Source organism: Canis lupus, chromosome 24, assembly GCF_003254725.2.
Source record: "Canis lupus dingo isolate Sandy chromosome 24, ASM325472v2, whole genome shotgun sequence".
NCBI classification, from domain to species: domain Eukaryota; kingdom Metazoa; phylum Chordata; class Mammalia; order Carnivora; family Canidae; genus Canis; species Canis lupus.
This window is the reverse complement of record NC_064266.1, coordinates 37063770-37086515: the sequence shown is the minus strand read 5'-3', so window position 1 is coordinate 37086515 and position 22746 is coordinate 37063770. Positions and strand designations below refer to the sequence as shown.

The following is a 22746-nucleotide window of genomic DNA, read 5'->3' as shown; positions in this document are numbered from 1 at the left end:
CATCTCGGCCAGGGTCCCACAGCCAGGAAGCAGGGAGTGGGGCTCCAGGGCCGACCTGCCCTCTGTCCCCCCACCTCACCCCGGGCTCAGGGTAAATGTCACATCCCCCCCTTGCCAGGTCCTGACTCCCAGCCCCGGGGGGGCGTCCGTCACCCTCTGCCCAGGATGCGGGCCCCACGCTGGTGCCCAGTGTGTGCCTGGAGCCTGTCTTCAAGGGGCTCGTCTCTCGGGGCAGCTTCTGGTGATTCCTCAAGGAATCAGACAAGGCACATTTGGGACTTGTCTGGGCTCAACAGCATCCCCTTCTTCCTGGGGAGCCCAACCCCTAAGGCAGCAGTGGCCTGGCAGATGGTGGTGGAAGTGGGCCCGGAGAGGGTGAGTCACCTTCCTGGGGTGGCCCAGTAAATCTATGCTGAGGCAGGGTGCGGCCTCACCCCAGCCCCCAAGTCCAGACCTCAGGTTTCACATCTAAGGCTCTTGAGCTGGGAAGGAACCCAGCTTTCTCTGTGCTTCCCAGAATGGGTCTTCCAGCCCCTCTCAGTCCTTGGTCCTGCACATGCAGACGGCAGGATGGCCTGGCTTTGTCGGGGAGGGTGGCATGCTCTCGCTGACCCCCGTGGGCCGGAATGAAGACAGAGGCCTCCGGAGGCCACTGCCTGGCTTCAGAGGCTGCTTTCAGCCTCTTCCCTGCTGTGACTCGGGGCTGAGTTTCTTGCTCATTTTGAGGGTCAGTTTGCCCATCCTTAAAATGGGTATAATAACTGTAGCCCTTGTTTGTGCAGCTTTTTGGGGAATTGATGGAGCGATTTCCTGTTTTGCACAGCCCTGGGCACACGGGCCTCGGGGTGTGGGGTCTGGAGGCTGAGCAAGCTGGGGCCAGGCGGCTGGTGGATGGGATGGCGCTGTCCCCCGACTGCCCAGCTGGCCAAGAACGGTTCATCCTGGTGGCTGTGGCTGCCTCCGCTCCGGAATACTGGTTGTCTGGTTGTTTCTGTTCCTCTTCATGTTCTTGGCAAACTCCTCTCCCTCGTTCTCTTCCTAGGGAGTATCTGTGCATCCAGCAGGCCGAGCTGGATTACCTGTCAGGTCGCCACAAGGACACCCGCAGGAATTCGAGGCTGGTGAGACCTCTCCCTGCCCCTCTCCCCCTGGAGCAGCCTTGGTGGGTGAAGAATGGGCCCTCCCTCACCCCCTGCCTGCAGCGCGGGTGTCAATCAGTCTCGGAGCTCAGAGGCCTCAGGAATGCACTGTCTTGATCTTGTGATGAGCTCTCCTCACTTGGCCCCTGAGGGATTTAACCTCACAGGCTGTTAGGATCCCACCCCCCCCAATCCCCGCCCAACCAGGGTCCCGTCCAGCAGTTCACAGTCTCCATTCTCTGGCTCTAGAAGTAACTATAAGGTAGGCAAGTGTCCGAAGGCTCCCACATTCTAGCTGCTTCCATTTCATAGGTGTGCACAGTGAGGCGAGGGAAGGGGTGACCATGCTGGGGCCACAGGACAGGCTGACGGACATGGGGTCCTGCCTCCCTTGGACGCTGCTGCTTCTCGGCTTCCTGTGCACTTACTTTTCCTTCCAAAGGCTTGAGAACTTTTCTATTTCTTTATAGCTTGGGTGGAGTTTTAGTTCCATAAGTGCACAAGTACAATTTCTCAGAAATGCCTACCTGGGAAGGCACCCGCAGGTCCTGGGATCCTGGGGTCCTGGGATGGAGTCCCACATCGGGCTCCCTGCATGGAGCCTGCTTCTCCCTCTGCCTGTGTCTCTGCCTCTCTCTGTGTCTCTCATGAAGAAAGAAATAAATAAAATCTTTAAAAAAAAAGAAAAGTTTGGCCAACGGTCGCCTTCTAAAAATGCAGCCTCAGTTCACCCCCTGTCCCAGCTCTTGCTTTTGCTCAGTAGTGAATCTCTGACCTCATACAAATTCCTCCTGGCTCACACAGGGTGCCTTAAGCTACGTGGGCAAACCAGGGCCTATTTGGAAATAAAGTTTATCTGCACGTGGCCACGCCCGTCACTGACCTGTTGTGTGCGGCTGCGTCAGCCTACGTGGCACAGACCACACGGCCCCCAAGGCCGAAAGTAGTGACTGGCCTTTATACGAAGATCTGCCCAATCAGTAGGCTCATTCATTTGTCCTTCCTTGCTTCCTTCCTTCCTTTTTTTTGATTTTACTCATTTGTCAGAGAGAGACAGAGAGAGCACAAGCAGGAGCGGCAGGCAGGAGAGGGAGAAACAGGCTTTCTGTGGAGCAGGGAGCCCAATGTGGGATCGATCCCAGGACCCCGGGACTGAGCCACCCAGGGACCCTTCCATGTGGGTGTTTTTTTTTTTTTTTTAAGATTTTATTTATTTATTCATGGGGGGGGGGGGCGGCAGAGACACAGGCAGAGGGAGAAGCAGGCTCCATGCAGGGAGCCTGACATGGGACTCGATCCCGGGTCTCCAGTATCACACCCTGGGCCAAAGGCGGCGTTAAACCGCTGAGCCACCCGGGCTGCCCTCCATGTGGTCTTCATATTGGCCGCCCCAGGCCCTGAAGCCTGAAACCTCTGGAGTGGGGGTGCTGGCTGCCTCACCACCCCCTCCCTCAATTCTTCTGGCCATGGCCTAAATCAGCCCCTTGAACAGTCACACTGCCAATGGTCCCCTTTTGTCGAGGGCTTGCCATGTCCTTTACTCTTCACGGCAACCCTATGGGGCAGGTGCTACGTGCTACAAGGACCCCCATTTTACACGAGGAGATAGAGGCTCAGGGATGTTGAGAAGCTGGCCTGGGACACACAGCTGGGAAACAGAGCCAGGCCGACAGGTGCCCCAGGCCCCTGTGTTTATCACTCTTCCCGCTCGGCCTGGCCCAGGCCACCGGCTGCAGGCTGCCGAGGAGGGAGTGGCTGCTGGCTTTCTGTCCTTTGAGTTCTGGTGTCCCTGGGATGCAGCCTCACGGGTGTTGGAGGAGCACCATGGGCTCTGACACCTCGTCCCCTCCCCTCTTTTCTCCCCCACAGGCTTTCTATTACGACCTGGACAAGGTGAGGAAGACTTGCTGTCTGTTGGGCTGTAAGCAAGGTGGGCCCGGGCTGGGCCCTGCCCGATGAGGGGACCAATGTTGTTGTCACACTTCATCCCTCAGGCCAGCCTGCAAGAGGGACACCTGAGTTTCCTCCCCATTTTTCAAATGGGGAAATGGGTTCAGCGATGAGCCATCCTCGAGGATGGTGAGGGGCTGGCCTGGCTCTGAGCCTAGTTCTGTGTGTTAGGACCTGGGGCAGGGGGCTGGGGGCGAGGGCTGGGGGGTGGCCCAGGCTCTTCTAAAGCACCTTCTCTTTCTCTGGGAGAAGCAAACGCGCTCTGTGGAAAGGCACATCCGGAAGATGGAGTTTCATATCAGCAAGGTCAGCCTGCCTCCTGGAGGTCACGGGCAGTGGGGGGGGGTGGTGGGGGGCTGGGTTAGCAGGGGAGAGGCTGAGGAGGAGCAGGGACTGCAGGGGCTCGGCCGAGGTCTTAGATGGGAAGACCTCATGCTTCACCTTACAGGGCGAGAAGGCGGAGTCTAACAGCCCCACTGCAGAGATAGGACAGTAGAGGCTCAGGGAGGGATAAGAACGGGCCCAAGGTCCCCCAGCAAGTCCTTTAAGCTTTCCACTCTGCAGCTCTTCCGTGTCCTCGCTGGATTCTCCCGGCAGCCGGGTGGCGGATAGGATAGCACAGACCCCCCCTTTACAGTCCAAGGGTTTGGGGGGGAGTGAGGCATCCACTCTGGGGCCTGGCCCAGTGGGGCACTGGCTGTGTGCAGGCGGCTGCCAGGTGCTGGGGATACGGAGCGGGTGGGCGACGTGGTCCCGGCCCCAGGCTCATGTTCCACGGGGCAGGGCGCCCAGGACGGCTGCAGCACGGAGCAGGGCCGCGTGGCCTCTCCCGGGGGGCGGGGGGGACAGGCAGGCCTGGGCCCCGCGCCTCGGCGTGGCCGGTGCCAGCAGCCGGTGCCTCCACAGGTGGATGAGCTCTACGAGGGCTACTGCATCCAGTGCCGCCTGCGGGACGGGGCCTCCAACATGCAGAGGGCCTTCTCCGCCTGCCCGCCCAGCCGCGCCTCCCGGGAGAGCCTGCAGGAGCTGGGCCGCAGCCTGCAGGAATGCACCGAGGTGGGGCGGCGGGCGGTGGGCGCCCCGGGAGCAGCCCTGTGTGCACCCCCTGCTTCACCCCAGGGCTGGCGGGGCCTGCGTGCCCCCTCCTCCCTCCTCACCTGGCCCCGGGCTGGGGGTTCTCTGCAGGACATGTGGCTCATCGAGGGGGCCCTGGAGGTTCACCTGGGGGAATTCCACGTCAGGATGAAAGGTAACAGGGCCGAGAGCGCGTGCGGCAGCAGGCCCGGGGCTTCTGCCGAGGGTGGGCTTCTGGTCGGAATCCGGGGCTCCCCGCACAACTTTGGGTTTCCACTCACGCGACGTGTGGCCCGAGCCGAGCCCCGTCCCCGAGGTGGGCATAGGGCCCAGGCCCGCCCACTGTCCCTCGGGATGGTTTATCCCTCCCTGAGGCTGATGCCCACCCTTGGGCAGCGGCTCCCCAGTGAGGGCCTGTGGTCCTCGGGGCGGCCCGGCCGCAGGGGAGACCAGCCCCCCTCTGTGTTCCAGGCTTGGTGGGCTACGCGCGCCTCTGTCCCGGAGACCAGTACGAGGTAGGGCCACCTCCGCTTCGGGCCTGGGGGGCTGGGAGCACCGAGAGCCAGGGTCCCACCCCCACCTGGCCGGCAGGGAGGGCCCCGGCAGGTGGCTCAGGGGGCGGGGACCTACCGGGCACCCCTTCTTGGCCGCGCCCGCAGGTGCTCATGCGCCTGGGCCGCCAGCGCTGGAAGCTCAAGGGCCGGATCGAGTCGGACGACAGCCAGACCTGGGAGGAGGAGGAGAAGGCCTTCATCCCCACGCTGCACGAGAACTTCGAGATCAAGGTGGGTGGGGCCTGGGGACGGGGCCAGGGCGCCCAGGGGCTCGGCTGGACACCATCTGCAACTACCCCCCCGCCCCCCCAGGTGACGGAGCTGAGGGGCCTGAGTTCACTGGCAGTGGGCACGGTAACCTGCGACATCACTGACTTCTTCACGACCAGGCCGCAGGTGGTCGTGGTGGACATCACAGAGCTGGGTACCATCAAGCTGCAGCTGGAGGTGCTGTGGAAGTGAGTGGGCCCTCCCCAAGGCCAGCCCCAAACCCACGGGGACTCCCGGAGCCGAGGTGGGGCCTCGCTGGCTCCCCCTGCTGGCCGGGCCACACCCTAGCACCCACGAGTGGGCGCCCCTGCCCTCCGCCCGCCCCCAGACAGGCTGGAGCCCAGACTCTTCTTTGTAGCCCCTGCCCAACCCTCCTCCCACTCCCTTCTCAGTTTTAACTCCCTTCTTACAACTGAAAGACCCGTGCTGGCCAGGACCCCTTCCAGGGCCTCCCGGCCTGGTTCCATGGAGGAGCCGCTCTGCTCCCCAGGAGGGCTGCTCCCACCACCTCATTCCAGCAGGCACAGGCTGAGCACTTAGCCCCTGGACCACAGGCCCCATGGATGGGGACACTCATGAACACAACCCCTGTACAGGGTGGGGCTCTCCATCAGGCACTGCAGGGGGCAAGGGGGAGAGCTGGTCTGGGGCAGCTGTCTCATCATCTTCTTGGGCCGTTCAGTGACCCCCAGGCTTGGTGTCTTGGACGTAGGGCTCTCTTCCTAGTGTTTCAAGAGAATTCTCTTCAGTTTATTACCCAAGGCAGGTGCCCCAGGAGCTAAGGGATGGAGGCCTGCTTCCTCTGTTCTGGCACTGGCTCTGACCGGTTGGGGCCAGTCTCTCTGGTCTCCTTCCTGGGGTGGGCATCCGAGCCTGGGGTCACTAGATGGTGCTTTCTTCCCAGTGAGCTGGGTAGATTGGGGCAAGGGGGCACCCCCAGGCTCGGTGTCTTCATCTAGTCTAGTGGGGGCTGAGTGCACGTCCTTCCCAGGAGGCCCCTCAAGTCTATAGGGTGGTGGGCAGCCCAGTGCCATCCAACTGGAGGCCAGTCGAACCCAAGGATGCCAGCATCCTGCTAGCCCGCAGCTGCCCTGGGTGGCCAGGGAAGGCTCCTTGCGAGGGGCCTGCAGCGTCTGGGCCCCACGCAGCAAGAGCCAGGCCTGTGTGCCCAGGCTTCCATGAGGTGGGCAGGTTACCTGGCCCTCCTGGCTCCCAGGGCAGGCTCAGCGATTCCCAGCCTTACCTGTGACTTGGGCTGACGGAGGTCCTTTAAGAGATAATAGTTCCCCTTTTACAGATGAAGATGAGAGGGATGGTGACATCGTTTACCCAGAAAATGGCAGCACTGAGAGTCCACGGTGCCTCTGCTGAGCTTCCGAGGGGACCACTATAGAGGCACCACTCACATGCGTGGTGGCCCATGGCTGCCCCTCGCCACCTGGCTAAGGGTCCTCGGGGTGGTGGGAGTGTGAGATGTTCCCAAGGGGGTTGAGAATGGGCACCTGGAGTCCCCAGGCTGTGCCCATGACCCCCCATGACCCCACCAAGCCTCCATTCCCTCTAATAAGTCCCCCGGGCCTGGTCTGTGCTTGTGTCCCCCCTGGGCACTGAGGACACCCTGGCCTTCTCTTCTGTCCTCCAGCCCGTTTGATACTGAGAGCTTCCTGATGTCACCCAGCCCCACGGGCAAGTTCTCCATGGGCAGCAGGAAGGGCTCCTTGTACAACTGGACACCCCCAAGTACCCCCAGCTTCCGAGAGAGGTATTACCTGGTGAGTGAGCCTCCCCAGGATGGGGATGCCGTGGTCACCCCGGAATTGCGGCTGGGGCAGCTCCCTGGGGGCCAGCACGCGGGGCTGGGCTGAGCGCCTGGTGCTTCTGGGGGTAGCAAGCTCTGGACTCAGCCTCCCTTGTTTTGGGGTCATCCTGAGTGGTTCTCAGTATTTTTTCTTCCTCGCTGTCAGCCCTCCATTCTGGGGGCCTCTGGACTTGGCTCCGGATTTGGCTGGTTCTCTTGGGAGTCTGGAATGCGGTTCTCTGGATGGTTCTATCACTCCAGCCATAGCCTCAGCCTCCAATTTATTTCTTTTAAAATTAAATATATGTTTCTGGTAGGCAATACCTTGACAAAGCATAGAGTAAAACACCTCTTTCCCGTGACCCCCGGAGATCTGGGTCCCTTCCTTAGCGCCGACTATCGTTGTCCACTTCTTCCATATTCTGGCCAGGGTGGGCCCAGCATACTTCAGTTAAAAAAAAAAAATCGTATCTGGTCCAGAGTATGGACTCTAGAGCCATGTGGGCTGGGTTCAAGTTCTGTTTATGCCTCTCACCTGCTGTGTGACCTTGGGCAAGTCACTCCACCTCTCTGGCCGTCAGTTTCTGTATCGAGAACTGAAAACAACCGCAGTGCTCTGGTGGGGGTTTGCAAGGATGAAATGAGTGGATTGATGAGAAGTGCTGACGAAAACAGGTGGTGCTGTAGGAACACGGAGTGTTGCTAGGGGTCTGCCTAGGGGTCGGGGAAGGGGAGCGGCGGAGGGGCAAGTGTGGGCCCATGCGCTTCATTCATTGAGAACTCCGTGGCAGGGTGAGGACGGTGCCCTCAGGGAGCACTGCCTGCCCCAGGGGGTAAGGCCCTTGGGCACGTGAGCCAGGAAGGGGGAGGGCACTGATGGGGCAAGGTGGGAGTTACCACCTAAAATAGGGCACCCAGGGGAAGGACCCCAGGAAAGGTGCCACGTGAGGAAGGACCTGGGGGGATGGGGGTGTAACCACAATGGCCTAGGGGGGAAGAATGTTCTGGGAAGAGAGCACAGTCACTGCAAAGGCCTTGGGACAGGAAGGCAGGGAGAGCCCAGAGGACGTGGTGGCCGCAGGGCCTGGAAAGGAGTGAGAGAGAAGGACGAGGTGGATGGGGGCAGAGAGGCTGCAGGGGCCCATCTGCACCTCCAGGCGCCAATCACTCGTGGGGACAGTGTGGGTATTTGGCGCAAGCGTTTGGGGAGGGCAGCCCCGCTGGGGGCCTTGCCCCAGTCCCTGGTGTGGCAGTAAGGCTGGTCCTGTGTCCCCCTCCCCAGTCTGTCCTGCAGCAGCCAGCACCGCAGGCTTTGCTGCTGGGTGGGCCGAGGGCCACCTCCATCCTCAGCTACCTGTCTGACAGGGACCTTCGGGGCCCTGGCCTGCGGAGCCAGAGTCAGGAGCTGCCTGAGATGGACTCCTTCAGCTCCGAGGACCCCCGAGATGCCGAGACCAGCACATCAGCATCCACCTCGGACGTGGGCTTCCTGCCCCTGGCCATCGGCCCCAACACCTCCATTGAAGAGGAGGCCCAGGAGGACCCCCGACCCCTGGGCCTCCTGCCGGAGATGGCCCACCAGGCGGGAGGCCCATTTGTGGAGCAGCCTGGCTGGAGGAATTTGGGAATAGAGGGCCCCAGCCCGCCACGGGGTTCCCCTTTCCACAACCACACAGATCCGGGCAGCCAGACAGACCACGATGAAGGAGAAACCGAGGACGGAGTGGATGGGCCTGGGGTGGCCCTCGAGAGGCCCCTGCAAGAGGTCCTGGATTTACTGAGGTCCGTGGACCCCACCCAGCCCCAGCTGCGGGAGCTGGAGTTCCAGGTTCTCGGCTTTAGGGACCGGCTGAAGGTAGGTTTATTATCGAGGGGCGGCAGCCCTGCTCTACTAGTGCCTAACGAGTGGCAGTGGTCCCTGGGGGCAGCCAGCCTGGGCCGGCACCCTGGCCTCACCCCCGTGTGACCCAGCTGCGCCTCTCCCCTCTGGGCCTCAGTCTGCTCATCTGTCCAGTGGGGAGAACAGTCGCCCTCACTGGCTGGGAGGAGGATAATAAGAGGAAGTCGGGCATCGGGGCAGATAACCTGCTCCACGTCTGGCCAAGAACCTGGGCCCATCAGACATCTTCTGACCCCGGGCAGGTGGGGCTGTTCGGTTCCCAAATCTGGGGTGTGTTCAGGGTCAGAGCCGGGGCCGCAGAAGACCCCGCGCAGCTGCACACCCTTCCCTGAACCTGCTCCTCGCAGGGCCTGTGGCAAGGGCCGTCCTCGGGTGCTGGCCCGGGCGGATTATTGGATTTTTCCTGATTACGCAACTTCAAATGCATGGATGATAAAATGTGTAACGCCAGTACCTACTTCACATCATCTGATTTATGAAACTACCGTCTTTGTGTAGGACACGCTGGCACTGAAATAGTTTCCTGGCTCTCTTTAAAAATTATGTGGGGGCATTTCAGGGTTTAAAATGGGCCCAGCTGCCGTGTTGAAGTGCAGTCTAGTGCTCCCGAGTGCAGGGAGGCTGTGCTGGGCCTCACGGAGAGGACGCATGTGTGAGCTCAGCGTGGTTCAGCGCGGGTGACAGTGCTGTGGGGGCCTGAGGTCAGTGCCAGTGAATCATCCGTGTAAATTCAGTAAAGTGTCTTCAAACAGAAACACATAAAACAAGCTTCTGTGTTGATGGGTTGATGAAAATGTCGTGACCAGGGGCTCAATCTCTGCACTTCTGGGAGTGACGGTTTGGCACATCTCGAATAATGAGGAACCACCTCCGTGTGTGCGTGTGTATGTGCAGATATATGCAGACACACTTTTTTTTTTTTTCTATCAGGCAAGGCGTAACTGGCCTTGTTATTTTCTTGTAACTCAAGACTTCCTTTTTTTTTTTTTTTTTTTAAAGATTTTTAAAGTTTTATTTATTCATAAGACACAGAGAGAGGCAGAGACACAGGCAGAGGGAGAAGCAGCCTCCATGCAGGGAGCCTGATGCGGGACTCGATCCCAGGACCCCGGGATCCCGACCAGAGCCAAAGGCAGACGCTCAACCACTGAGCCACCCAGACGCCCCAACTCAAACCTTTCTTGAGTGGGCTCGACTCTTGGGAGCCTAGTTCTGGCTTTCGAGGCAGTGTCTGCTCAGGTGGTGCCCTGCGTGCACTTTGTTTGGGATGAGGCCTGGGTGTGCCGGGATGGGGACCGGGTGAGCCCTGGAGTCCTGCCATGTACGGAGAGGAGGCCAAAATCTCCAGGAGTAGATTTCTAGATGCCGAGGAAGGGACCTGCCCTTAGGAGACCTGACCAGTGGCAGGAGCCGTGGCACCACCACGCTCTCCCACCCCTGTCAGTCAGGAGGCGCCTCCAATGTCTTCTCCCTCCTGCATTTCCCTGGGAGAAGACACTTGGGGGTGCCTGGGGGGCCCAGTCGGTGAAGCCAAGTGTCTGCCTTCACCTCTAGTCATGATCCCAGAGTCCTGGGATCGAGTCCCACATCAGGCTCCCTGCTCAGCAGTCCGCTTCTCCCTCTGCCCCTCCCCCTGCTCTCTCTCTCTCTCTCAAATGAATAAGCAAAACATTTTTTTGTTTTTTAAAGAATACTTGAAATCCAGAGGCTCATCTGGCAGCCTCTGAGCCTCCTAAAGAGATGTTTGGTCTGACCCATACCATCTTTTTTTTTTTTTCAATACCAGTTTTCCATTTTTTAAAAAATAATTTGGAATTAGCTGTCAATATTTAAAAACTGGCAGCTTTCCACAAAAATCTAGATTTCCAGCTTTTTTTTTTTTTTTTTTTTTAGAAAATTGAGGGGATCCCTGGGTGGCTTAGTGGTTTAGTGCCTGCCTTTGGCCCAGGGTGTGATCCTGGGGTCCTGGGATCGAGTCCCACATCAGGCTCCTGCATGAAGCCTGCTTCTCCCTCTGCCTGTGTTTCCGCCTCTCTCTCTCTCTTTCTCTCTCTCTAATGAACAAGTAAAATCTTTTTTTAAAAATTGATCTAGCAACACTCAAGTGACAGGTGTCCGCTGGAGCAGAGCAGCAGCCTGGCTTCTTGGGGGAGGGCACACGTTGTCCTGCTCCCCACCCGGGGCCACTCGCTCACTCCTGTTTCTTGCCCTGTCCCTGTGGGTGTCTGTGAGCTGGGTGAGGCCCTTCAGATCTGTGTCCCTTGTGCTCTCGAGCCATACCTTGTCACAGGCTAATTGGGAGGGACCTCAAGGAGCGCCGCACCCCGTGCCCGGCCTGGACTTGGGTGATTGCACTTGGGCAGCCGAGGCTCGCACCCTGCCCGTGAGCCGGAGCCTGTTAAGGTCCGGTGGGCTGTCTGCCCTAAGGTCTCCCCGCTCTGTCCACAGCCCCGTGGAGCCCGCCAGGAGCACGCCTCTGCCGAGAGCCTGATGGAGTGCATCCTGGAGAGCTTCGCCTTCCTCAATGCTGACCTCGCCCCACAGGAGCTGTCCCTGTTTGGGGGCTGCCAGGGTCTCCGGTAAGTGCACCCTCCTCCCAGCACTGACCCTGGGGACCAGCCTTAGTCCATGCCTCCTGTTGCCTCCTGGCCTATGGCTTCCCCTGCCCTGGGCCCCATCTGTCCTGCCCCCTCACCCCTGCATGCCCACTGCCCGGCACAGAGCAGGCCTGTATTGGCCACCGAGTGAAGGACAGTCCCCCAGCAGGGTCCTGAGCTTTGAGCAATGTGCTGTTTTTGTTTTTATCTTAAAAAATGATAAGGTCCACGGTAGGACCTCTGTACTCTTGCCTCACCAACGGGCAGCAGTGAGCCGTGCTCCCTATTCTTCTGCACAACCTCACCTCCGACACCAACTTCCTTCTTGGCTAAGCATCCCCCGCCTGCCCCACTCACGCCGGGCTCTGGTACCGAATCTCAGCAGCCGCCAGAGGATAAACAGTACTCTGTCTCCTCCTCTCACGATCCCATGGGGAGGGGGTGGCTCTCCCACCTGACATTCCAGTGTCCCAGTGTCCTCAGGCCTCAGGCTCAGCTCCTACCATGAAGCCAACACGATGCCAGGCATTCTGACTGGCAGGGTCGCACTTACACGTCACTGCCCTGAGCTCGGTATTCCTCTCCCCACTTTACAGATGAGTAAACTGAGGCTGGGGGGGGGCAGACCTGTCCAAAGTGATGGAGCTCAGGATTAGTTTGAACTTCTGACTTCAGATCGGCCACCTGGGGAGGTGTCCTCCACTCCCCCCATCCCAGCACCTGTTCTGAGTTGGCTTTTGCTGCTTTTCCTCTTGGTTTTCTCCTTGGTATAGCTCTGTCTCCCTGGGACCTGCAGCAGGCCTCCCTGACCAGCTCTCTCCAAGGAGGGAGGGTTTCTTCTACTCTTGGAGGGAGCTGAGCTAACTGGAATAGTCACCTGCTTCTTTTTAATCCAACTCAGAAAGGACAGGACCCTGCCCCCACCGCCATCTCGGAAGGTGTCATCCAGGGAGCTCACGGCCGGCACCCCGGAGCTGGACAGGTTGCTCATGGCCCACCTCCAAGTCTGCAAAGCTCTGCTGCAGGTGGTTAAGGAATGTGGCGGGGGGGAGGGGGGCAGTTTGCTGGGAAGCCATGTTGCAGGTTGGGGGTTGGCAACCCTCTTTGAGAAGAACTGATCTTGATGGTGGTGGTGGGGAGCATCGTGAAAGGAAGAGAGACCCCCCCCCCAAGAGCCAGTGAGACTGAGGAGATTCATCCGAACAGTCACGTGGCTCTTACGCATCCCAAGTGCTCTGAACCAAAAGCTGCGACTCTTTCAGTTGCAGATGCCAGAACTCCAATCCAAACTGGCTCAACCAGAAGGAGGTTTTTGGCTCACAGAATTGAAAGGCTTAGGGGCAGGCTTCAGGCCCAGCTGGATCCGGGGTTTCAAATGTCATCATAACTGGGTCTCTCTCTCTCAGCTCTGCTTTCCTGTGTTGGCTGGCTCCACTTCTAGGCAGGCTAGCCTTTTCTGGTGGCAAAGGTGGCCCCGGGCCACAGCCTGCATCCTAGCATCTCACCTTGGCGAATCGGGAATCCCCAGATGACAGTCAGGGAACAACCATCAGCATAGAAAGGATGGGCCAAGGGGAGGGCGGTGGCTGGTGGGAGCTGCAGTTGTGACTGTCGACCTCAGAGGGCACCTTCTGCCCTAACCTGGAGCATCGTGGGCTGCTTTCCAGAAACTGGCCTCTCCTAATTTGTCGAGGATGGTCCAGGAATGCCTTCTAGAAGAAGCTGCCCAGCAAAAGCAGGTTCTGGAGATGCTTTCTGTGTTGGATTTTGAGAAGGCCAACAAGGCAACATCCATTGAAGAAAGTAAGTAACTGCCCAGCACCCACGGGCTGCTCTTGGAATGGCATCAAGTGATGGGCTTCGAAGCCCGGGGGAGCCTCATCTTCCTTCCTCGGGTCCAAAGTTAACTGGAGCCCAGGGGGGTACGAGCTGGGGCGGTGGCTGGGCTGTGCCCTGACACACACACTGTGGGGCCGGCAAGGGAGGCCACAGAGCCTTGGAGTCAGCGGCACACGCTCTTTGGGCCTTCCCAGCTGCCGTGAGGACTGGGGGGGAGAGGCCCAGGGCATGCACGCACAGCTGAAGCTGCCAGTCCTGCGGGCCCCCTGGACGTGGGAGGGGAAGCTGTCACCCCTCACCCCCCGACCTCCCAGGCCTTAGTGCGGGAGGAGCTCTTTGGGCCTCCCCCACCTCCAGTCGGGTCCTGCCCCGGGCTTTCTAGTCGTTGCGCAGGCCGCTCGGAGGAAGGGGTGCCTGAGGCTGTGGAGAGGGTGCACGGAGCCCGGCAGGGTGCTGTCCTGCCCCGCCACGACGCTGCTGAACCAGCTCAAGAAAACGTTCCTGCACAGAGTCCGCGGGAAGTACCCAGGACAGCTGGAAATAGGTACCCCCACGCCCCCCGCTTTCTGCCCTGCCTGTGCCCCCATGTCTCATGGCACCGGAGGGGGGACAGGAAGGGTCTGCGAAGCCCCGAGGCCGCCCACGTTAGCCGGCTGGGCCGCTTCTGGGCAGGCAGACAGCGCAGCTCCCACCAGAAGCTTATAGGGGTTCGGGCAGCATGTTGGGGAAGGTAGGCCGGACCCCCCCTCGGAACACAGAGCGGCTTCCTCTGCCGACGACCGAGGGGGACACCTGTACGCCCTCGCCGTGGCTCTGGAACGCGTGCAGCTCCACGCAGCGCCCGGCTGCTGCTCGGCCGGAGGGTTCCCCAGCCCCGGGCCCCGAGAACCCCCGCTGCAGCCTGCTCCGGCGGGCAGAGGTGGCTCCAGCGGGGCTCCCCCCACGCCCGTCGAGAGCCTTTACCTGACCCAGCCGCGCCGGGCCGAGAAGCTCCTCGGGGCTCCAGGGCGCGGTCTCTAGAGCTCACGGCCTCCTCCCGTGTCTGCCAGCGTGCAGAAGGCTCCTGGAGCAGGTGCTCAGCTGCGGCGGGCTGCTCCCCGCAGCCGGGCCTCCCGAGGAACAGACGGTCACCTGGTTCCAGTTCCACGGCTACCTGCAGAGGCACAGTGTCTCTGACCTGGAGAAGCACTTCGCCCAGCTCACCAAGGAAGGTAGGGGCTGGGACGGTGGCCTCAGAGCAACGTCGTGAGCACGAAGGACTATCCGTCCGTGGGGCCGTCTCCTGGCTCTCTGGAAGCCAGTTTCTCGGAGCCACTGCACCTTTCCCCTCTGGCTGTTCTTTCGAGAACCCAGATTTAATGAGATGGCATGTTCAGCCCATGTAGTGAAATCAGCTCCCAAGGAAGGCTTTACAAAGCACGGGGGTTAGAGCTGGATAGGAGGGTGACGCACGGCTGGCCAGAGTCCTTGCAGCACGGGCTGAGGTTTTTATTAATTTTCAGGGTGTATTTGATCCCTTGCGAGGCCTTCTAGGGAGTCCAGGAGGCCCCTTTGGAAGCAATCCAGACTGAGCTTTGGTGATCGCACCGGCTTGCTCTGGGATTTGCTTCCCCCTGGCTCCTGGCAGTGGCCAAAAAGACCAGACTGCAATCGGAGGGACCCCGCGCCCACTTCTCTCTTCCAGTAACACTCGTCGAGGAGCTGCAGTGTGCGGGGCAGGGCAAGGCTGTCAGGAAACTGCAGGGGAAGCGGCTGGGCCAGCTCCAGCCCCTGCCCCAGACATTGAAGGCCTGGGCGCTGCTCCAACTGGACGGGACCCCACGAGTGTGCAGGGCAGCCAGCACTCGCCTGGCCGGTGCAGCCAGGAACAAGAGCTTTCGGGAAAAGGTATGGCGTGAGGACGGGAAGGGACAGCCCCCTGGCCACATGTGAGTTTTGGGGAAGTAGGTTTTCTCAGAAAAATACAAAGGAGTGAGGGATGTTTTGAAGGGGGCTGCATGCACTGCAAGGGCTTATTGTCTTTTTTTAAGATTTTGGTTTTTTAAGTAATCTCTATATCCACTCTTACAACCCTGAGATCAAGCGTTGCATGCTTTACCAACTGAGCCGGCCAGACACCCCAAGAGGTTTTGGTTTAGGGATGCTCCAGTGGCATGAACACTGCCCTTCTCCCACCGTGGCCCTGGGCAACACCAGCCCCGGGAGGGATCCGGGCTGGACGGGGCTGGGCTGGGGCTGCCAGGCCACCACTCGAGGAGCCCACAGAACCTCCCGCCACAGCCTTACCACCTCCTTCATCCTGGTGCTTCCAGCACAACATATCTGTTTGGTCTGAGATGTCAGTTGTGTGTAGAATGTTTCTTTTTTCGGATTCTCGTGGTCATCTTCATTTACTTTCAACTAATGTGTGTCGATCTGCAAACCAAGAAATTGGACCCCTATGCCTCTTAGGCTTCTGGACCTGTGACTATCCGAGAATTAAGGTGGAGAAGGGCAATACTGAGGCCTTACTATGGTTTCTTGGGTCACCCCACGGCCAAGTGCATCCTCACGTGCTTCCCAATAAGCCTGTACAATGCTGTGAAGCCGGTGCCAGCTCTCTCCCAGCTGAGGGGGCCGAGGGGACAGGGCTGTTGCTGTGACTGGTAAAGGGTGTTCCCAGGGCCACCTCCCTCTGTGCACCCAATTCTTCAGCTGGCCCTGGCCGGACATCTGATTTCTCTGATGCAGTGTTTTATCTAGATTTGGGAAATATTAATAGACAAAAAGAACTTTCTTCACTTTGATTAGCATCAGCCCAGGGACCAGTGTTTTTAGAGGGAAACCTAAACACTGCGGCAGATACTCTGAGACGGGGTGCACCTGGCCCAGAGATGAATAGATCAGGGCCTGATTTTTGTTTAGAGAAAGGTAAGCAGGGCGTGATTTCCTGCCAGCACCAGGAGCACTGGCCATGGGCACTGTGGACTTGGCTGGCCCAGCCCCCCCATTCACAGCAACCTTATTCCCCAGGCTTTGCTCTTCTACACCAACGCCCTGACCGAGAACGATGCAAAACTCCAGCAGGCCGCGTGTGTGGCACTCAAACACCTCAGGGTGAGTCTAACCTTCCTCGCCGGGGATGGAAAGAAGCCTGCTTGTGGTTAATGTCAAAGTTAATTAAAAAAAAAAATTTCATTCCAAAATTATTCCACTGGGACTCCCCCACCCCCCAAAAAAAGGTCCCCGAAGAGCTCGTTTTAGAGGAGCAGACGTCAAATCCACCAGCAGAGGCCCCTCAACAGTTGTCAAGGAGCATTTGCTCGGGCTCTGCTTGAATAAGCAGGTAGCCCCAGGGACACCTTCTGAGGTCTTGGATTCTACGTTTGATTATCCTCAATTTAAAAATCTCTAAAAGCACAATTAGCTCATTGTAGGAAAAAAAAAAGTGTAAAATACAGGAACGTAACAGTTACCCATCATCCTGATACTTAGCAGAAACTACTGTTGGTGTTTTGCTGTTATTTCTTTAGTTTGTGGGTGTGTGTGAGCATTTAAAATTGTTAGTCATGCTAATAAATACAATTTAAAAATAGTGGGCAAAAATAGGAACTCTTAGAGGCAGACTGGCAGTTCTTTAGCAGTCTCTATGAAGGGGCTGTCTTAGTTAATTGATTCCCCCACTCTCGTGGTAGAAAATTGAGGTTCATCATCCTTTTTTTTTTTTTAAATTGTGGTGTCATTATAAACATCGTTGTGCACAAAGCCTTTACAAAATATATGGAGCTCTGAATGATTTCCTTAGGCTGAACCCTCTACAAAGTGTGCCTCTAGGCCAGAGAATATGAAACTTTTGGAGACTCCTGATACAGCTCACCCACTTACACTCCCAAAAACAGATGTGAGAGGATGTCCACCTTGCCTCAACCTCACTTGCATCTGGAACTCTCATTTAAAAAAAAAAAAAAACCACTGCCAATTTGCTAGATGAAAAAGAGATTACACTCATCCCATTCATTCTGGAAAGAACCAAAGGGAAATTCTAGGAGGACCATCTGGTTATACTCAAACAACCAGAAAGGAGGGTAGAGGTGGGTGCCCTTGTAGAGGAAGCTGAAGTGCACTCTAGTCCTTGGCCCTGGAGGAAAGAGCAACGAGTGTCAGCTGCACCCACATCTGGGTGCTGACTGATGCTCTCAGTCTGACCAGGAGGGGAGGGTTAGGAGAGAAAGGACGATTTACGAAGGTCCAGAGGGAAGCAGGTCTTGTTTTTAAGATAGGCTGGCTCACTAGCAGGTGGCAGGATTGAAAAGGAGAGGCACTTCCAATGGCACTTCTGATGAATTTAAGGCCATGTAAGAAAACTGTAAGCCTTTAGAAAAGGAAGGGGCTGAGGCCCCAGAGAGCATGCCAGGGCTGGTGCCTTGCAAGAGCTTATAAAAGTAGGTTCCACCTGCTACTTAAAACGTCCCCTAATGGTTCCTCTTTGCCCCCACCTCAAACAGGGGATCGAAAGCATCGATCAGATCGCCAGCCTGTGCCAGTCTGACCTGGAGGCCGTACGAACAGCAGCCCGGGAAGCAACATTGTCATTTGGTAAAGTACAGCATCAGAGGTCATGTGCGGTACAGTGGCGTGCCTGAGGATCTCTGGAAGGTTGTGCTAGCGAGGCCTCGGCCAGCCCTCCAAGATACAAAATAGCACAGGGGCTGGGCGCTGTAGGGGCCCATTTAACTGCATTTGGCCAAGACAGGTTTCCTTCATGGTTGAGATGGCAAGATGGCTTTATTTCCCTCTTAAACTTCAGTTTAGGATCCAGGGGAATGAGAGCCAGATGCAAGGCAGGAATACAGTTCAGCAAATTGTGTCTTGAACATAGGGGCGAGGCACTGGGTCTATGCGAGGGGAAGGCAAGAGCTCCCCAATGCTCCCCGCCTCTGCCCCTCACAGCAGCACCCAGGATCCCGGCATGAGTCAGAACCAATGCTGTCTTGGCTCAGCAGAGCAGGAACACTGAGGTGGGGACAATCCAGTGACCGATCACCTTAATCTTTCAGGTGAGAAAGGACGCTTAGCTTTTGAGAAGATGGACAAACTCTGCTTGGAACAAAGAGAAGAGGCATTTTGCCAGGAGGCGGATGTTGAAATCACGATATTTTAGGCCTCAGAGGACGGGCGCAGATCTGGCTTCTCTGTTTTCACTGCTTACAAGCCTTGACACAGGGATGAGTTTGGGGTGGGGCTACGCCGTGTGCTGCCCCCGGAAGCGTGAGCTGGCCAGAGCTGCTCCTCCATCTCCAGACCAGTTACAAAGCCCAGGGGGCACAAATGAGGGTTTTCATGCAGAGAAGCAGAAGGGGATGCTGTAGGGTTTTAATCACATGGTCAGTTTTGTTCTGAGAACTGGCCTCACCTTCCTCAGCCAGCCGCACTACGAAGGGGCCAAGGTCAGGCAGGCTGAGGCCTGGAGCAAAAGGCTCCTAGAGGGACAGACGGCACTTGGGGTCTCCCTGCGGGGCAGCCCGCTCGGCGCTTCTGTTTCAATGACGACTGGGAGTGAACTGGCCAACGGGCTGACGGTCTTGTTGAGGACGCGGTGGGTCAGGTCAGCAGCAGCCAGCTGTCACCCTGGCAAGCTGGGGACGGTGGGAAGACACGGAGCCAGGGATTCACGATTCACCTTCTTAACCCGGGCTGCAGCCCAGTGGCCACGGTGGAGCCTGCTGACCACGGGTTTCACTCTCATCGTGCTCAGCAGCACAGAGAAAATGGCCAAGAAACCTTGAGTGTCACATCAGGAAAAGCATTCACTTTGACCTCAACTCATCAAAATGGAATGAAACCTTTGAAGCAAGTCAACGTCAGGCCTAGTAAATTGCTTTGCAAGCCATAAAGCTGGTTTCAAAAAAAGATTTCCTGAAGAACATGTTCAAAGAAAGAAAATGAGTTTCCTATTTAAGTCTATTAAAAACTCTCAAACATGCCCCGAACTGTTCTTGTGATGAGCTGTGGAGACAGCCTGGGGTATGAATGTGATTCCTGACAATGGCGCTGGGGACTCTGTGACTGGAACCTTCTCCTGTAAACTTCCTGTATATACATTCTGTGCTTTTCAGTTGAACTTGGTATATTTATTTGCCTTGTCCCTAAATTCCATTTTTTGAAATTTTGATTAAAATGATTTTTATTGGTGTTTCCCTTTACCTGAAAAAAATAGAGAGCAGTGGCGGTTTGCCCCAGCCTCCCAGGGAGGGAAACGATAGCCCTTGGTGTCCCGAAGGTGCTCTCAGGCCTGCTGCTCAGTTAGGCGGGTTCTCACACACGCACTTGGGGGTCACGCAGGACAGCTACGGATTGAGTGCCCTCGATGCTCCCCGTTCTCATGGAAGGTTCCCCAAGTGCCTACTCCTAACAGATACTGAGCAGCACGGCCTCTCCTTATCTAGCCCTTGGCCTCATCTGATTTACAGATTCAGCTTTTTTTCTCCCACATTGGCATGCCACCTCTTCGTGAAAGCTTAGATGCCATTTCTGTATCCCAAACAAAGACTGAAGTGACAGAGGGTGGGACACCACCATCCCTTGGCCACAGTCCTCCGTGGGTGCTCCAGGGTCACATGACCATAGCCTGTGTACCCTTCTGGTTCTGTGGATCCTGCCAAGAGGCCACAGCACTGACCATTCACTCTTTACTCAGTGGCTCGTCATACAACCCTAGAGGATGTAAGGGAATTCTTTGTACAAATATTTTTGCAATGTTCTAGAAATCTGAAATTTCAGAACAAAAAGTCAACAAGTCACTTTAGAGAAGATTTAACTATCCAAGAAGGGAAGACTACATAAACATTTCATCATGTCACTTCTCCATCAAGGGTGGCTCAACAGAGCTCCTGAGTAGTGGCAACCATAGTGTCTTACAGGCAGCTGGCTAGGCACCCATTCTAAGCAGCCCTCCAAGCAACTTGTGTAGGTTTGCTAAGGTACCCAAGGGCCCTGGACAATTTGAAGGTGGGTTTTGTCGTGGTCCAAGAAGCTGGGTTGAGGTATGACGTGTCAAACTTATCGGGAAGGGCAAGTTCCCCTGGCTCAAAGGCGCACACATCCCCAGAAGGTGCCCGTCCGGCTTTAGGCCCATTAAACAAAAGGCATGGGAGGTACCCCAAATCCATGTTCTTTAGAAAAAAATTTTATTGTTGCAACTAAAATGCAAACCCATAATTTATATGGCAAGTTGGAAAACTGTACAGTTTGACAGTTCTGTGAGGTCACAGAAGACCCTGAGACGCGCCCCCCCACCCCCCATCATGCATCCATGTATACACACACCTGAAAAGGTATTATACCAAAACACCTCGCTTTTTTTATTTTTATTTTTGTAAAAATGGTTTATTCCATGGCCATTGTAAAAAATAATGACCTATTGAGTAAATATTGGCTTAAGGCATATAGCAGAGCAGCTCGCTACTTCTCTAACATACGTGTAACAAGATGGAGAGCCATCTGTTTTCCAAGGATAGGAGGTTAAACCAGTATATCCATTTTGAAATGCTACTATATATACACACACCCAAACTACTACATACATATACAGGACTTCAAAAAACAAACAAACAAGCCCAACTCAAAAATGCTTACAGCCTGGCACCTCAGCCTCATCCACACCTCACCAAGGTTCTGCAGAGCAATGCCTCAAATGTTCCCATCACAGAATTTCTCTGCACGGGCTTCTAACATGTGAAAGGCAAAATGTGAAAATGCTGGCAAAAGAGCAGCTCGTGAGCTACAGCTGCCTTGTTTTTTTTTTTTTTTTTTCTTGTTAAAAAAGCCACTTAATGTGGAGGTCTTAAGTTCCCTTGCAGGAAGAGTCGTGAGCACCATCAGTCCCCCAGAGTTCAAGGGCGGGGGCAGACGTGGCTCTCAGCAAGGCCCCTGGAAGGGGACGGTGGGAGGTGGACTCCGAGGGACTGTCACCCAGATTGCTTCAGGACGTGTGGTTTCCAACAGTAGCCTTGGTTCCCAATCACAGTCTGCTCGCGAAGAGCATGAACTTCTGACCGTGGAGGCTGATCCCCAAGGTGTTGGGGGGGACCCTGCTTGCCTGAATGTCCAGAGCGTGAGGTGTGACTACGGCTTCCCATACCCTTGGAATGTCTGAGTTGCAGTGGGACCCAGCTGGACAAGGACAGGCTGGGCCACACCAGGAAGTCACCAGAGTGTCATGCCAGGAATTCGGCAAATATCTCTTACTGGAAAACATCACTGAGTGGCGATGATTTCAGCAAGTCTTAGGAACCACAGCCATGTAATGATCAGATCATGCAAAGGTAGATTGGACTCATACATGGGCACATTAATAAGCAGAGAGCTAAGTATTTCAAGCACGTGGATTTGATCAGGACATTAGAAGACCATACATGCATTCTAATACACACAGGGAAGGCAGTGATCGAGAGCAAGATTCTAGCAGATAACCAGGAGGGGGTAACTGGGACAAAGTAATCTCACATAATGTATCTTAAATATCCAAGTGTTCAGTATATATTATCCCATGTTCTATAAACATATGCCAAACTTCTTCTCACGTTACCCACAATGTCACGAAATAATGACTGCTTACAACCGTCCTCCTTCCTAGTACTGGTCTGACGCAGCAGGCTCATGGCAAAGTCTTAACGTTCCCAGCACTACCTGAGGGTTTATTATTGTACTTTTTGATAAAGCCCTTGATGCAAGGCTGACATCAAAAAATTTTAATACATTATTGGTTTAAGAAAATGCTAGTGCACTATGGATGCCTTTGGGGAAAAAAAAAACAAAACCAAAAATAAATATGGAGTGGAGAGGCTCACTACACACAGTCTCCGTGGAGGTCCGGGAGAGGACACCGTGCACTGCCCACCGGGATGTGCTGGGCTGCACTGAGAGGGAGCCCTGGGCGGGGTGAGCCTCACGCTGGGCGCAGGCTGCCAGCACCATACTCTCCTTTGTTCTCCTCAAAAAATGGGTTGTGGATTTGGTACCCGAAGGAAAGGGAGGGGGAACAAAGTCGAAAGGAGTCAGAACCAACAGCCTGGGGAGGGTGGTTTTAGTGCAGAACAAACGTCCGTCCAGGTCACGGCTGGCTACGCTGTCCTCGGCCCTTACCTACCACAGCATGCCTGCTAGGCGGGCGCGGGCTCTACGAGCAGAGGCGGACAGTGGGGTGGAGGTGGAGTGGAGGTGGGTCAGATTATGTGCTGCTGCTGAACAGGAACTGGAATGAAACCAAACATTTTCAGATGAGCCCAGACCCACCCCAGCAGAGCTGCAGACTCCTGCACTACCCCCAGCCCCCCGCCTCCCCAGCCACTCCAGCCTCCAGGGAAGGGGGTTTCATTTTTCTTTTACAACAGCCGTCCTTCCCAAAAATCACCCCAAAGGAAAAAATTGTTTACGTGTTGCTAAACCATCTGATGAACTCAAAGATGGTCACTAGGAGAGAGAAAGTATTTAAAACGATTTCTAAAAAGTCTTGTGAGGTGATTTCCATGACCAGAATTTTGAGGCTAATCCTCCTCCTTCCCCTCACTTGAACAGCAACACACTTCTAACGTGTGGTTTTCTGAAATAGCATTTATGTTCCAAAGGAAGTAGAAATTGTTCGTTC

The 22746-nt window shown here is 56.2% G+C and overlaps 2 protein-coding genes across 13 annotated transcripts in view; one reads left to right on the top strand and one right to left on the bottom strand.

Annotated features, from left to right (window-relative positions):
• The window catches only part of RIPOR3 (RIPOR family member 3), a 76233-nt gene extending 54400 nt beyond the window's left edge, over window positions 1–21833 (top strand). For 7 of the 8 annotated variants that reach the window (XM_025470396.3, XM_025470397.3, XM_025470392.3 and 4 more), the window contains 19 exons: window positions 1043–1121; window positions 3009–3032; window positions 3339–3395; window positions 3996–4145; window positions 4275–4338; window positions 4635–4678; window positions 4823–4948; window positions 5030–5175; window positions 6630–6759; window positions 8068–8640; window positions 11134–11264; window positions 12184–12307; window positions 12950–13085; window positions 13504–13665; window positions 14171–14332; window positions 14806–15008; window positions 16134–16217; window positions 17606–17696; window positions 18158–21833. In XM_025470396.3, coding sequence (XP_025326181.1) covers window positions 1043–1121; window positions 3009–3032; window positions 3339–3395; window positions 3996–4145; window positions 4275–4338; window positions 4635–4678; window positions 4823–4948; window positions 5030–5175; window positions 6630–6759; window positions 8068–8640; window positions 11134–11264; window positions 12184–12307; window positions 12950–13085; window positions 13504–13665; window positions 14171–14332; window positions 14806–15008; window positions 16134–16217; window positions 17606–17696; window positions 18158–18261 — 2590 coding nt within the window. In that variant the 3' untranslated portion in view covers window positions 18262–21833. The remainder of the gene's footprint in view (window positions 1–1042; window positions 1122–3008; window positions 3033–3338; window positions 3396–3995; window positions 4146–4274; window positions 4339–4634; window positions 4679–4822; window positions 4949–5029; window positions 5176–6629; window positions 6760–8067; window positions 8641–11133; window positions 11265–12183; window positions 12308–12949; window positions 13086–13503; window positions 13666–14170; window positions 14333–14805; window positions 15009–16133; window positions 16218–17605; window positions 17697–18157) is intronic. The other variant, XM_049100154.1, reaches the window with a different exon arrangement.
• The window catches only part of PTPN1 (protein tyrosine phosphatase non-receptor type 1), an 80460-nt gene continuing 64763 nt past the window's right edge, over window positions 7050–22746 (bottom strand). For 4 of the 5 annotated variants that reach the window (XM_025470402.3, XM_035705784.2, XM_035705785.2 and 1 more), the window contains one exon: window positions 20271–22353. In XM_025470402.3, coding sequence (XP_025326187.1) covers window positions 22330–22353 — 24 coding nt within the window. In that variant the 3' untranslated portion in view covers window positions 20271–22329. Of the gene's footprint in view, window positions 14275–15407; window positions 15537–20270; window positions 22354–22746 lie in introns of those variants that run through there. The other variant, XR_007405378.1, reaches the window with a different exon arrangement.